This window comes from Giraffa tippelskirchi, chromosome 12 (genome assembly GCF_054371585.1).
Source record: "Giraffa tippelskirchi isolate mGirTip1 chromosome 12, T2T-mGirTip1v1.2.pri, whole genome shotgun sequence".
Classification (NCBI taxonomy): Eukaryota; Metazoa; Chordata; class Mammalia; order Artiodactyla; family Giraffidae; genus Giraffa; species Giraffa tippelskirchi.
Window position 1 is genome coordinate 14248679 of NC_137286.1, and position 14337 is coordinate 14263015.

Sequence of the window (14337 nt, forward strand, 5' to 3'; positions counted from 1 at the left end):
CTGGCTGCATGTGGTATCTTCCCAGAGCAGGGGTTGAACCAGTGTTCCCTGAATTGGCAGGTAGATTCTTAACCACTGGACCACCAGGGAAGTCCCATATGCAGTCATTTAAACAGAGGAGTAGTATCACTTGACAGATTTTTACAGTATCACTTTGGCTGCTGTACTGAGAATAGCCTGTAAAGATTGTAAGGTTTAAAGTGGGAAACCACTCTCTTCATGACCAGTACTGGACTCTGATCACCCCAGGACCTTTGACATCTGGGGGTCTGAGGGGTCCTGGTTAAAAATAATAAAGTGGGAAACCAGTCAAGGAACTTGCAGTAACCTGGGTGAGCAATGATGTAGCTCAGATCAGAGCAGGGTCAGTGGAGATGGTGGGATGCTAGACACACAGTATTTTAAAGCTAGAGCCAATCTGATTTTCTGCCTTATCAAATGGGGAATGAGAGAGAAAGAAGGTAAATAGTGACTCCAAAGATAAACCAAAAACTTTAAAAAATTACCTCTAGGAGGAAAGAGAAACAGATTGTAAGGCAGCCAAGGATGGAAGGTAGATTTTTAAAATTTACCTTATTTTGTAAATTTAACATTAGAATCATATAAATGTTTTACAGAAGTATAAAACAAAATTGAATCAAAATGACCAATCTGACAAATAACCTATTCCAGAATATATTTTTTAAAAAATCTACAAGTCAGCCCAAAAAAGACAAAAGGTCAACCCAGCTATAAGATGGACAAGGAATTTGAATGGATTTTCACAAGAGATGGTACACAAATGAGCAATAAATATAGGAAAAACTATTTAACATTGTTGCTGCTAAGTCGCTTCAGTCGTGTCCGACTCTGTGCGACCCCATAGACGGCAGCCCACCAGGCTCCCCCGTCCCTGGGATTCTCCAGGCAAGAACACTGGAGTGGGTTGCCATTTCCTTTTCCAACGCATGAAAGTGAAAAGCGAAAGTGAAGTCGCTCAGTCGTGTCTGACTCTTAGCGACCCCATGGACTGCAGCCCACCAGGCTCCTCCGTCCATGGGATTTTCCAGGCAAGAGTACTGGAGTGGGGTGCCATTGCCTTCTCTGATTTAACACCGTTAGTCCCAAGGAAATGCAAATTAAAACCACAGTGGGCAGTCCCCTTGTGGCCTAGTGGTTAGGTTTTAGGCTTTCACTGGATTCAGTACCTGATTGGGGAACTGAGATCCCACAAGCCTCGTGGCATGACAAAATATATACATAAATATATATATATAAACCTAGTGTAACATTACTTATTCACAAAATGTCAATAATTTAAAAAGCCAATAACACAAAATGTTAGAAAGGATGTAGAACTCTCATATATGGCTAATAGTAGTGTAAAATGTTATAATTTCTTTATAAAAAGTATTCGAAACTTTTTATAAATCTAAACCTTTATAACCTAGAAATTCCACTCCTAAGCATTTACCCCAGAAAAATTAATACATTTATGTTCACAAAGAGATTCGTGACAGTTTTTCATAGCAACTTTATTCATAACAGCCAAAACCTGGAAACAGCACAACCATCAATTAAAAAATGGATAAACAAATTGTGTTACCTTCATGCAATAGAATACTACTCAGCTATAAAAAGAAACTACAAGTATACACAACATAGATGAAAAATTAAAAAAAATTATGTTGAAACAAAAGAAACAAAACACAAGAATATTGTGTTGATCTCCTGAGAAGTAGATACCAAGATGTGATTAGATGTGCAAGAGATTTATTAGGGGAGTATATTGGTTATCTTGGCTTCCCTAGGGGCTCAGTGGTAAAGAATCCGCCTGTATGCAGGCGACACAGGTTCAGTTCTCCAGGGGTTGGGAAGATCCGCTGGAGAAGGAAATGGCAACCTACTGCAGTATTTTTGCCTGGGTAATACCATGGACAGAGGAGCCTGGAGGGCTACAGTCCATGGCATGGGAAAAGAGTTGGACAGGATTGAGTGACGAAACAACAATATTGGTTATCTATTGTTCTGAAACAGATTACTCTGAAATTCAGCAGCCTAAAATAACAAATATGTATAATCTAACATAGTTTTTGTTTTTTTTAAAGATTATTTATTTATTTTTGGCTGTGCTGGGTCTTTGTTGCTGCCTGCGTGTTTTCTCTAGTCACAGTGAGCAGGGGAGAGGTGGGAACAGTCTCCTGTTTATCGCTGTGCCTGGATTTCTGATTGCAGTGACTTCTCTTGTTGCAGAGCACAGGCTCAACAGTTGCGGCACTCGGGCTTAGTTGCTCCGCAGCATGTGGGATCTTCTGGGACCAGGGATCGAACTTGTGTCCCCTGCATTGGCAGGTGGATTCTTAACCACTAGACCACCAAGGTAGCACTCACACAGTCTTTAAGGATCTGAAACTGAGGGGCAAATTAGGTGAGTGGTTTTGGTTTAGGATTGTTGTCCTACAACCATGAGGTTGTAGTCAAGATGTCAATTGGGATTAGACTAATCTGAAGGCTTGACTGAGACTGGATGATCTGCTTCGAAGATGGCTCATTCAAATGGCTATTTGTAGGAAACCTCAACTCCTTACTATGTAGGACTCTCCATTGGTCTACTTGAGTATCCTCGTGACATGGCAGCTGGCTTCTCCCAGAGCCAGAGAGTAAGGAGGGAGCTACAATGCCTTTTAATGACACAGTGTTTGAAGTTAGGTATCATCATTTCTCCCTTGTTTTATTTTATTTATATACAGAAGCAAGTCACTGAGTCTAGTCCACTCTCAAGAGGAAGGAAATTGACTCTACCTTTTGAAGGGTGTGTCAGTGAATTTGTGGATACATTTTAAACCACCACATGGAGAGACCAGTGGAAGGCAGGGAGAGCCTCAGACCAAGATACAGGTCTGACATCTGTGGAAGGAGAGAGGAAAGGAATGAGGATTGGAAATGAAGAGTTTTGTCCTGCAGCATAGGTTCAAGAAAGGTTTGGTCAGGCTGGTGAAGAGTCTTCAAGTCATAGGACCTGTTGGAAGAATCTTTTTAATCACAGGATTAGCCCTGCCTTTGTAGCCCTGCTTTTCTCTGGCATTGGCTGGGATCAGCCTAAGGAAGTGTGGCTTTGGTGCAAATGTGGGAGTAGATCCAGAGTGGCGGCAGGTGGGTTCATCAACCAAATATACTCTCTGAAAGAAGATTTCAGTAGTGCCTATTCATGGTCACTATGAGTACATACTGCATGAATAAGTTTTTGTGAAGTTCTAGAACGGGCAAAGCTTATCGACAGTGATCGAAGGCAAATAAGTGTTTCCTGATGTTGGGGAGGGGATGGGAATTGATTGCAAAGGGGACACAAGGAAACTTTTGGGGTGGTGAAAACGTTCTGTACTTGATTATGGTAGTGGTTATACACATATATACATTTGTTAAGTTCATCAAACTCTAAACAGGTACGCTTTGTTGAACATAAATGATATATAAAATTTACTGAGAAACACAGTGAGATACCACTTCACATTACCAGTACCAAACATTAGTGAGAACGTGCAGCACCTGAAACGCTGGTATGTTGTTAATGGGAGTATACAATTATACAACCATTTTGGAAAGCTGTTTGTCATTTCTCTCTTAAAAGTTAAAGAAATGCAGTTTGTTTAACTGCAACAGTTCCACTCCTGGATATCAGCCCAAGAGAAATGAAAATGTATGTTCCCAAAAAGACTTATTTATGAATGTTCATAGGAGCTTTATTTATAATGGTCCAAATGACCCAAAGATCCATCAACAGGCAAATTGATAAGTTGTGGAACATGTATACAATAGAATGCTGCAGAGCGGATATGTGCAACAACACATATGGATCTCAAACATGTTGTATTGAGCAAAGAAGATGCATGCAAAAGACCACATACTGTATGATTGTTTGATTAGTTGCTCAGTCGTGTCCAACTCTTTGCAACCCCATGGACTGTAGCCTGCTAGGTATCTCCTCTGTCCATGGGAATTCTTCAAGCAAGAATACTGGAGTGGGTTGCCATGCCCTCCTCCAGGGGATCTTCCCAACCCAGGGATCGAACCCAGGTCTCCCACATTGCAGGCAGATTCTTTACAGTCTTAGCCACCAGGGAAGCCCTTCCCCTGTATGATTACCTTTATGTAAAATTGTTGAGCAGGCAAGACTAATACATAGTGATAGAAATTAGAATATATTTGCCATGAAAAACTTTCTGGAGTGAGGAAGATGTTTTTATATCTTGATTGGTATGTAAGTTTAATAGACATATATGTTTATCAAAACTCATCAAATTATACAACCAAGAGCTTTGCATTTCACTGTATTTAAATTTTACCTCAATAAAAAAATAAAGAAGTCACTAAAAATAGAAATCAAAGTGAAATAAATTAACCTCTGTATTAAATTGGTAGAATTCTTTCAGATGACTTTAAAATACGGTAGTTTAACTGCATGTTTTTTAAAAAAATTTTTTGTGGTAAAATACATGTAGAATTTACTATTATAATCATTTTAATTGTATAGTTCAGTGATATTAAGTATGTTCATAATGTTGTGGAACTATCACCATCATCCATCTCCATCGCCCCACCTTTTTTTTAAACCTACAGTAGTCAGTAGTCCCAGGTGGTCTCCCATCCATGTGTTAACCAGATCCAACCCTGCTTAGCTTCTGAGATCAGATGAGATCAGGCACACTCAGGAGGGTATGGCCATAGCCTCCACACTTCTTTTTATCTTGTAAAACTGAAACTCAATATACTCATTAAATAATTCCCAATTCTCCTCCATACCCACTAGTCCCTGGTAACCACCATCTGACTTTCTGTATCTCTGATTTTGACTATTTTAGATGCTTATATAAATGGAATCACACAGTATTTTGTTTTTTTGTGACTGTCTTATGTCACGTAGCATAATTTCCTCAGGATTCATCTATGTTGTAGCATATATCTTAAGTATACATTTTTATGGGATATACCCTAAGGAAAGAAAGAAACTGCAAAAAATGTTAAACTGTTTTCATTAGTCATCTTATTAGTAATAATATTGGGAGTTTTTTGGAAACAATTTTATATATGTAATGGAATAAAATAAATTGTGCTAACGTTATTAGGAATCAAGTTGTTGATTATGCTAAAAAGAGATACAGATATAGAATCAAAAAAGTTGGATAAAATCCCTGAAGCCCTAAGATTTAGTTAGAAAAAGCCAAACAGTGACCAACTCAGTAGCAATAAGTATTCCAACCATCCAAATTGTCTTTAAATACCATTTACTACTAAATGAACCAAGGCTTCTTAGAGAAACGTCCGATTCTAGATCTGCAGCAGGAAATAAACAAGATGAACCTGGAACATCTTGTTATACCAGAAAGCAAGAAAGCCATCCAAGAGTACTGGAATCATGTGAAAAGAACTTTGGAGCTAATCTGAGAGGACTTCCACGGTCCAAAGATGGGACAGTATGCATTTCAAAATGAACAATAATTGCAGTGGTTTGAAGCACACCAAATGTATTAAAACCCACAGTTCATAGTGATACTAAAAACAAAACTCTCTTAAGTAATCTTTGGGGTATGCTGGAGAACCTCATTATTTAGAGAACTATTCTGTATTACATGGAGAACCTCAATTCATTATTTTGAAAACTGGTAAATCAGAGGAAAGAAACATTTGTCCTGCCTTTCCCTGAAGTGAAGTGAAAGCTGCTCAGTCATGTCTGACTCTTTGTGACCCCATGGACTATACAGTCATGGAATTCTCCAGGCCAAAATACTGGAGTAGGTAGCCTTTCCCTTCTCCAGGGGATCTTCCCAACCCAGGGATCGAACCCAGGTCTGCTGCCCAACCCAGGGATCGAACCCAGGGCTCCTATTGAAGCCAGGTCTCCTGCATTGCAGGTGGATTCTTTACCAGCTGAGCCACAAGGGAAGCCCAAGAATACTGGAGCAGGTAGCCTATCCTTTTTCCAGGGGATCTTCCCGATCCAAGAATTGAACTGGGGTCTACCTGCATTGCAGGTGGATTCTTTATCAACTAAGCTATGAGGGAAGCCCTGCCTTTCCCTCACTAATCAAATACTTGACTATTCTATAAGTTCTTATTTATAGAAGAATTCCAGTTAATAAATGAAGGTAGTATGTTAATATTAGAATATCACTTTTTTACAGCCCCTATTGAAATAATGCAGTTAGGTTATAATTATCAATGACTGCTAAACTATCAAGTAAAAAGGTGGTAATATTTGAACCTGATGGTCAATTGTAACAGAACAAAAATACATTAAACCAGATGTTATTAATATATACTTCTTGATGAGATGCAATAGGAAGTTTATGATACCAGTTATTCTTGCCAAAAAAAGGAACATAAATATGAACATGCATACCTCTCTGCCCATTTATAAAAACTAAAAAGGAAAATACTGTAAATGACATCACAGGGATGCAGTAAGAAAAATCCACAAAGTTGGAAATTTTACAGAACAAATGATGTGGTTTCATCAACAAATAAATTGCAGGAAATAAGAAAGAGGAAAACTTACAGATTAAAAGAGGCCTAAGGTAGTGTCATCCAAATGCAATGTACAAATCTTGTTTGGAATTGTAAAAAAAAATTATGAGACAATTGGAGGAACTTAAACACTATTTCATAACATTAAAAAATTACTGTTAATTTTCTTTGGGTGTGTTAATTATGCTATTATGTTTAAAAGATTCTCTGTAACATATATAAATATTTATGGATGAAATTTTATGATATCTGGGATTTTCTCATAAATAATCATTTGGGCATAAGTGGGTGGGGATATAGTTGAAATAAGATGGGGCATTTATTGCTGGAGAGGGCGTGGAGAAAAGGGAGCCCTCCTACACTGTTGGTGGAAATGTCAAGTGTGGAAGCCACTATGAAAAACAGGATGGAGTTTCCTCAGAAAACTAAAAATAGAGTTACAATCTCACTCCTGGGCATGTATCTGCACAAAACTATAATTCGAAAAGATACATGCACCTCAGTGTTCATTGCTGCACTTTTTACAACAGTAAAGACATGGAAGCAACCCAAATGCCATCAACAGATGAATGGGTAAAGAAGGTGTGGTTCATATATGGAACAGTACTCGGTAATAAAAATGAATGAAGTAATGCCACTTGCAGCAACATGGATGGACCTAGAGATTATTATACATAGTGAAGTAAGGCAGAAAGACAAATGCTATATATATGATATCACTTATATGTGGAATCTAAAATATGACACAAAGTGAAGTGAAGTCGCTCAGTCATATCTGACTCTTAGCGACCCCATGGACTGTAGCTACCAGGCTCCTCCGTCCATGGGATTTTCCAGGCAAGAGTACTGGAGTGGGGTGCCATTGCCTTCTACAAAACAGAAACAGACTCACAGACATAAAGAATGTGGTAGCCAAGGAGAAGAGGAGATGGGGGAGGGATAGATTGGGAATTTAGGGTTAGTAGGTACAAACTATTATATATAGAAAGGATAAACAAGGTCTTATACTGTATAGCAGAGGGAAATGCATATTTGATATCCTATGATTAAATTATATGGAAAAGAATATGAAAAAATATATACATATGTATAACGTAATCAGTGCTGTACAGTAGTAATTAACATTGTAAATCAACTGTACTTCAATAAAATAATTTTTTTACAATTAGGCATTTGTTTATAATTGCTGAAATTGGATGATAAGTACATAAATTATTTTTTAACTGCCAGTTAAAAAAATGTATCTCCAAGCTTTTTGTTATAAACAGCAGGAAGGTTGAAGTTGCCATCAACTGAGATGGGAAAGGCTGCAAGTGGAGCCGATTTGATAGAATGAATTCAGTTTTAAGCATGTCGAGTTTGAGATGTCAATTGGAATCTAGACGGAGATATTGAATAGGCTGTTAGGTGTAGGTTCAGGATTTGGGAAAGAGGTCTACGCTGGAGATATAAAATTGGGAGTCCTTGGTATATAAATGGTAGTTACAGTATGAGACTGGATGAGATAAAGCAAGGAGTGAGAGTAAACAGAGCTTGTGTGTGCGTGCCAAGTTGCTTCAGTCGTGTCTGACTCTTTGCAACCCCATGGACCATAGTCTGCCAGGCTCCTAGAATACAGTAAATGCTCACTAAATATTCATTATAACCACATGACTAAAATTCTTTTGATTTCTCCCTCTTACGCATTCCTATAGCACTTTTATTGTGTCTTATAGTTATTGAGCTCTTTAGGATAAGACTACATTTAGCATTCTTCCATTTTGGGGCTTCAATTTTTGCTACAGTGACTTAATTTTGAAAATAGTTAATTTCTTTGGGCTTCCCTGGTGGCTCAGATGGTAAAGAATCTGCCTGCAATGTGGGAGACCTGGGTTCAATCTCTGGGTTGGAAAGATCCCCTGGAGGAGAGCATGGCAACCCACTCCAGTATTCTTGCCTGGGAAATCCCATGAACAGAGACTGTCCTGGGCTTCTCTGTCCATGGTGATTCTCCAGGCAAGAATACTGAAGTGGGTTGCCATGGCTTCCTCCAGGGGATCTTCCCAACCCAGGGATTGAACCCAGGTCTCCCACATTGCAGGCAGATTCTTCACAGTCTGAGCCACCAGGGAAGCCTAGTTTCTATCTATCATTATAGAGCTGACCCTCTTAGCCACTTGTCTTCACCCAACCCCTTCCCCTGTGGTGACCACTATTCTGTTCTCTGTATTTATGTGTTTGTTTTGTTTGATTTGTTCATTTGTTCACTTATTTTTTATTTGTCCCACATATGACTAAAATCATATGGTATTTGTCTTTCTCCATCTGACTGACTTCACTTATCATAATACCCTCAAGGTCTATCCATGTTGTCATAAATGGCAAGATTGCATCTTTTTTAATGGCTGAGTAGTATTCCATTCTCTCTCTCTGTCTACCTCACATCTTTTTTTTAAATTATCCATTCATCTGTTGTTAGTTTGCATTTATGTTGTTTACAGGATGAGAATTTTAAAGAGGAGGGAATCAGCAACACCATCAAACATGATAAGAGACCAAAGCTAATGAGGTGACTTGACAAGAAGAATTTCAGAATCAGTTATTCACAGTTTTAGAGTTAACTGCTTTGTTCCAGGCACTAGATTTGTGGGGGTTAAACCCAGATTGTAAAGGATTATGGAGTTATAAGTATGGAGAAAGTGGAATTTGGAGGGCAAGGAGAGAAGAAGGAAGGCCTGGAGCTTGATAGAAGAGTAGAGGGGAGATGCTGCCTGGATGTGGTGATTTGAATACGTCTATAAGGAGAGGGAATAAGCCAGAGAAGGGAGCATAGCAAGGCCTGTCAGTGTTCAAATAGGCGAGGATTCCATTTCGTTACCCCCTCATCCCACAGCTTCCTGTTTCTACCTCTCTATTTCCAGATAAGCAGCTTCTGGTGGAATTAAGCAGTTTGGGTTAAACATTTGAAAAGGTGGAAGGGAGGAAATTGCAGCTAATTCTGAAGTCACAATTGTGCTTAATATTGTGTGTTTGAAAGACTCAGGCCAATATGAGGGCCTTCAGCTAACTGGTCAGCGGGAAAATTAAGCAGCCTAGAAGAGGTGGCTGCCTGGGTGGGAGTCTGCTAATATGCCTTCAGGGCATCATCTGTACTTGGGTGTGGCAAATTTGGAGTTCTGGAAAAGTTTGAAAAGTGGGTTAAAATGAACAGGGATGATAAAATGTGATTCATACCTACAATGGAATATTATTCAGGCTTAAAAAGGAAGGAAATTCTAACACCTGCTATTAAAATTACAACATGGATATACATTGAGGCTATTATGCTAAGTGAAATAAGCCAGACACAAAAAGACAAATATTGTGTGATTCCATTGTATGAGGTACCTAGAGTAGTCAGATTCATAGAGACAGAAAGTAGAATGGTGGTTGCCAAGGGCTAGGGGGAGAGGGGAATGGGGAAATAAGTGTTGAATGGATAAGTGTTTCAGTTTGGGAGGCTAAAGGAGTTCTGGAGATGGATGGTGGTGATGGTTGTACATCAGTGTACTTAATGTCACTAAACTGTACCTTTAAAAGTGGTTAAAGTGGTAAATTTCATGCTATGCATATTTTACCACAATTAAAAAAATAAATAGGAGCTGTGTGGCAAAATATTAACAAAATGTGAATCTAGGTGAAAGGGTTTATGAGAGATTATTATACTGTTATTTTTTAATTATACTCTTTTTGTAACTTTTCTGCTGGTCTAAACTTAAAAAAAAAAAACCTTCCTTAAAATTAATAGGAGGACTTTCTGTAGAGATGATACAGACCAGTTAAGATTGCTTCCACTGCAGGGGTTGCAGGGCCCTATTAAGCATATCAGCCTGGTGTTATATCAGAGGCAATTATTGACTACCTTAGGCAGTTTACTTTCACATTTTGATCATCACCTCTTTGTTGACTTAATTTTTTCATAAGGGTGGGGAGTTGACAACTTTTCATTTTTTCCCCATACTATTTTTCTCTTCATATTATTTTAATTATTATGAATTTCTAGGACACTAGGGACACCCATATTTAGTACTCAAAAATACATTCTAAAATGAAAAAGTTTTATATCAACTCTTTTGCCATTTCTCTGTTAACTGTTCTTCCTCAATCATGTATATATAAATCAGACATATATATAAAATATATATATGTAAATCAGATGTATAAAACCTCTGAGGTTAGACTGGGTTCTCACAGATTGTGAGACATCGTGCAAATTATGTTCTCTCTCTAATTTTGAGTGTCTTCATCTGTAACCCTCAGAGTTATGAAGCTTTTAGGTGAGATAGTGAATGTAAAACAGAGCGCATATCTGACACACAGTAAAAATGTAATACAGTTAATTATTAATTATTAATTATATCAATATTATTGGTATATGCCTGGGTATGATTGTATAGGTCCAAGTGCAACAGAAGACAACCTAGAGGTCAGAATCAATTATATGTTAAATGTAAATTTGTAATAATTTAATATTGCAGCTTAAAAGGGATATGTTTTAGTTTATCATTAAATTTACTTATCTTCAGTAAAGTTCTCTGCCGCTAAGCTTCAGGGAAAACCATGACGCAAATATAAAGGCTGGTGAATAGTGTCTGTGAGGTAGGATTAAACCATCTAGGGTTCTTTTGCTTAGAGAAGTCTGTGAGGAGACCTCAGGAAAAGACTATCAAACTCATTATGTAGCATTTATGTTCATTGATTGGTAGAATTATTGGGCCAGCTGAGAGGATCCTAGTCTTAGAATTTATCCAGGTTTTAAAATTACCAATTAAGGACAATATGAGTGAAAATGGCTCTAAGTTCTAGAATAAAGTATTTAGATGATTAGAAGAAAAATTTCTGACAATGAGGTTTGTTAAACTTCAAAGTGAGTTAACCCAGGAAGGGGAACACATGTAAACCCATGGCTGATTCATGTCAATGTATGGCAAAAACTATTACAATATTGTAAAGTAATTAGCCCCCAACTAAAATAAATAAATTTATAAAAAAAAAAACAAAGTGAGTTAACATGGGGTCTGATGGAATTTTCTTGTCTGGGAGAACTTTAGAGGTAGATTAGATTTCTTGGGGGTTGCTTAGGTAAAGAGGCACCTGTAGACAGGCAGATATGCTGATGGTCGTTTGCAGTCTAAGAGTCAATGAAGGCCTTTGGCTCACCTAACTGTGATCAGTCACAGCCTCAGTGGGTAATCATCCTGCCTGCATTTTCTGATCTCTTTGGGCAGTTTAATGATTAATTTAATTATCCTGCTTAACAAGGAATTCACAGTTCTTTTCAAAAAAAGCTTTTGTTTTATTTAGTAATGGGAATGGCTCAGGCTCATTTATTTATCTATTTTTAGCCATATTTGTGCTCAGTTGTGTTAGACTCTTTGCAACCACATGGGGTGTAGCCCAGCAGGCTCCTTGTTCATGGAATTTTCTAGGCAAGAATACTGGAGTGGGGTTCCATTTCCTTCTCCAGGGATGGAACCCATATCTCTTGCATCTCCTTCATTGGCAGGCAACTTCTTTACCACAGGGTCACCTGGGAAGCCATGCTTATTGAAGTTTAATTTACCCTTTTTACTACAGTTTTGTAAGTTTTGACAAACACAGTTGTTTGTCAAATAATCAAGAAAGTCTACCTACTTATGTCTTGCTTGGAGATGGAAGATGCAACAGCAGGGTAGAAAAGACCCGAAATATAGTGACTATGGAGAATTTTTATGGGAATCAAGGTCAGAATTTGCATACAACAGGGTATGATTGTTTGTACCGTCTCAAATCAAGCAGATGAATTCACTTTGTCTATCTAGTGTAGTCAATATTGACCTTACCTGGTTCTTGTAGGATTCCATTTATTTGGTCACTGGTCTTCTGCTACACTAGGAGTAGGAGGGAAGACAGAAGTCAGTTATAAAGGATTTGAGGATTAAAGTGGGATATGTCTCTGTATGCTTCTTTGCATTTTTGCTCCACTAATAAAACATTCTGGGGACCCTAATTATATTCTAGTTATAGCAACAATAGATTTTTCAGGACAGTTTCATTTCAAAGAGTCTGTCCTTTTGTTCCCACAAGTAACATATACTCAGATGACATGCTTTGATTTTTGTTTGGAAAATACGATCAATGTAATTTATAACAGCAGGGAGAAGACTTGTTTATATGAAGCTCCACTTCAACTTAGCCTACATCAAGTGTTGGGTATTTTCCAGAATTGGAGAATCATGGTTGGACTGTGCTTAAGTCATTCTGAGTCTGGGGTAGAGAGGGAGAAAACTACTTCCTATTGAATACCTACTATGTATATGCTTGGCAGGGTGCTAGGTGCTTTCCCTAGTGACAGCTGCTCTGGCTAGAATTCCATGTCAGATCCAACCACCTCTTAAATTAAAAACAAAACCCCAAAATACCCTCCCCAAACAATATATTCCTCATGGGGCTTCCTTCAATAATACAAGTCACAGCTGCCACACCCTCTATAAGACCCTGGCACCATAATTAGGATAATAGACTCTCAGGGCTTGGAGGGATCTTTGAGGTCATTTAGTTAAAGGGCAGCAGCTGTTCTCTTCACCACCGACAGTTACTGTGCTTAATTATCTCAAACGGAGGTGCAAAAAATGTCTGGGGCCATGGTCTCTGTAGGCTGCAATTCCACAAAAGATAGGTCACCGATAAGCAAATGTGAAGCTTGAACTACGTTCCAGACTGAAAAGGGCAGTGGGGGGGAAATATGGCTTACCAGGGCCTTCAGACAATGTAAATAGGAAAAAAAATTTTTTAAAGAACCGGTGGAGATGTATTTAATGTGTGCCCTTGAATTCAAGTGGAGGCCCAAGAAGGGAATCCTGGTTGACCTGGCAAACCCCAAAGAGTCCTCTCTCTCTTCAGTTTCACCAGCTCTGAAATTCTAGCCATCCTGGATCTTCTTTGCCATTTTATTAGAAAGCCAGGAAACCTCCTTTTCCACGGAAGAGGGTGAGAGTAGGGCCTTATGGTGCATGAACAATAAAAAAAAATTGTCTTTTCTCTTATGTCTGAGCAGTGGTACAGACAACCGGCCTGGAGAGGCAGGGGACTATATTTCATGCCCTCTCAAGGTCCCTTCGGTTCAAGGATACTGTCATTCTTCGGCTATACTAGAGGGAGGGCCTGCAAAGTCCAGGCTGCCATGGAAACACGCCGCCGTGTTCCTTTTTCTTACGTGGGGCGGGGCACTCCGACTCAGTCGCCAGTTACCCACAGCCTTTCTTGAGTGGCGGGCAGCAGCAGCGAATGAGCGAGCCGATGCTGCGTGACGCGACGGGAAAGGGGGAGTTCGCGGCCGGTGGCGGCGGTGGCTACAGCGGCGACCTGGGGATAGAGCTGGAGGGACCTGGGGAGCGTGCGGAGACCTCTAGGACGAGCGCGAGGGACCTCCCGCCGGGATGCCTGGTACCGTGTGGGGAAAAGTGGGGGAGTAGTCGGCTCTGAAGGCTTGGGCTTCGCGTCTGAAGGGGTAGCAAACCGGAGGGGGCGGGGTGGCAAGCATGGCGGCGGTGACGGGGGAAGGGTTGGAGGGCCCCAAGGAGGGGGTGGGGTAGCACTCGCTAGGAAGACCCGGGTGGTCGTGAGGAAGCGTGAACGGCTGTGGGGGTTCAGGCGAGCAGAGATTTTCCAAAGATGCATTTTTGGGGAGCGGTAGAGGCGCCTGAAGGACGTAGGGAGAGTTGTGGGGGATGGAAAAAAGGGGCGGGGAGAGTAGAGGTTAGGAAGGAGGGGAAAGGGTGTCTACGCGAAGGTGATGGAAGGGGAGAGAAGGGTAGGCAGGCTGATTGTAAGTAGGAG

General features: G+C 39.7%; 1 protein-coding gene, 1 non-coding gene and 1 pseudogene across 15 annotated transcripts in view; 2 read left to right on the plus strand and 1 right to left on the minus strand.

Moving 5' to 3' along the window:
- Nucleotides 1-14337, plus strand: part of TP53BP1 (tumor protein p53 binding protein 1) — an 87566-nt gene that overhangs the window by 6202 nt on the left and 67027 nt on the right. For 11 of the 14 annotated variants that reach the window (XM_081548361.1, XM_081548364.1, XM_081548363.1 and 8 more), the window contains exon 1: nucleotides 13824-13944. The exons of the other annotated variants lie outside the window; for them this stretch is intronic. In XM_081548361.1, coding sequence (XP_081404487.1) covers nucleotides 13938-13944 — 7 coding nt within the window. In that variant the 5' untranslated portion in view covers nucleotides 13824-13937. Of the gene's footprint in view, nucleotides 1-13823; nucleotides 13945-14337 lie in introns of those variants that run through there. 14 annotated transcript variants of the gene reach the window in all.
- Nucleotides 209-280, plus strand: LOC145530741 (small nucleolar RNA SNORD88). Its single transcript, XR_014072042.1, has one exon. It is a non-coding gene; the product is annotated as a small nucleolar RNA SNORD88 (small nucleolar RNA).
- LOC145530761 (5S ribosomal RNA) lies at nucleotides 4588-4706 on the minus strand (annotated as a pseudogene).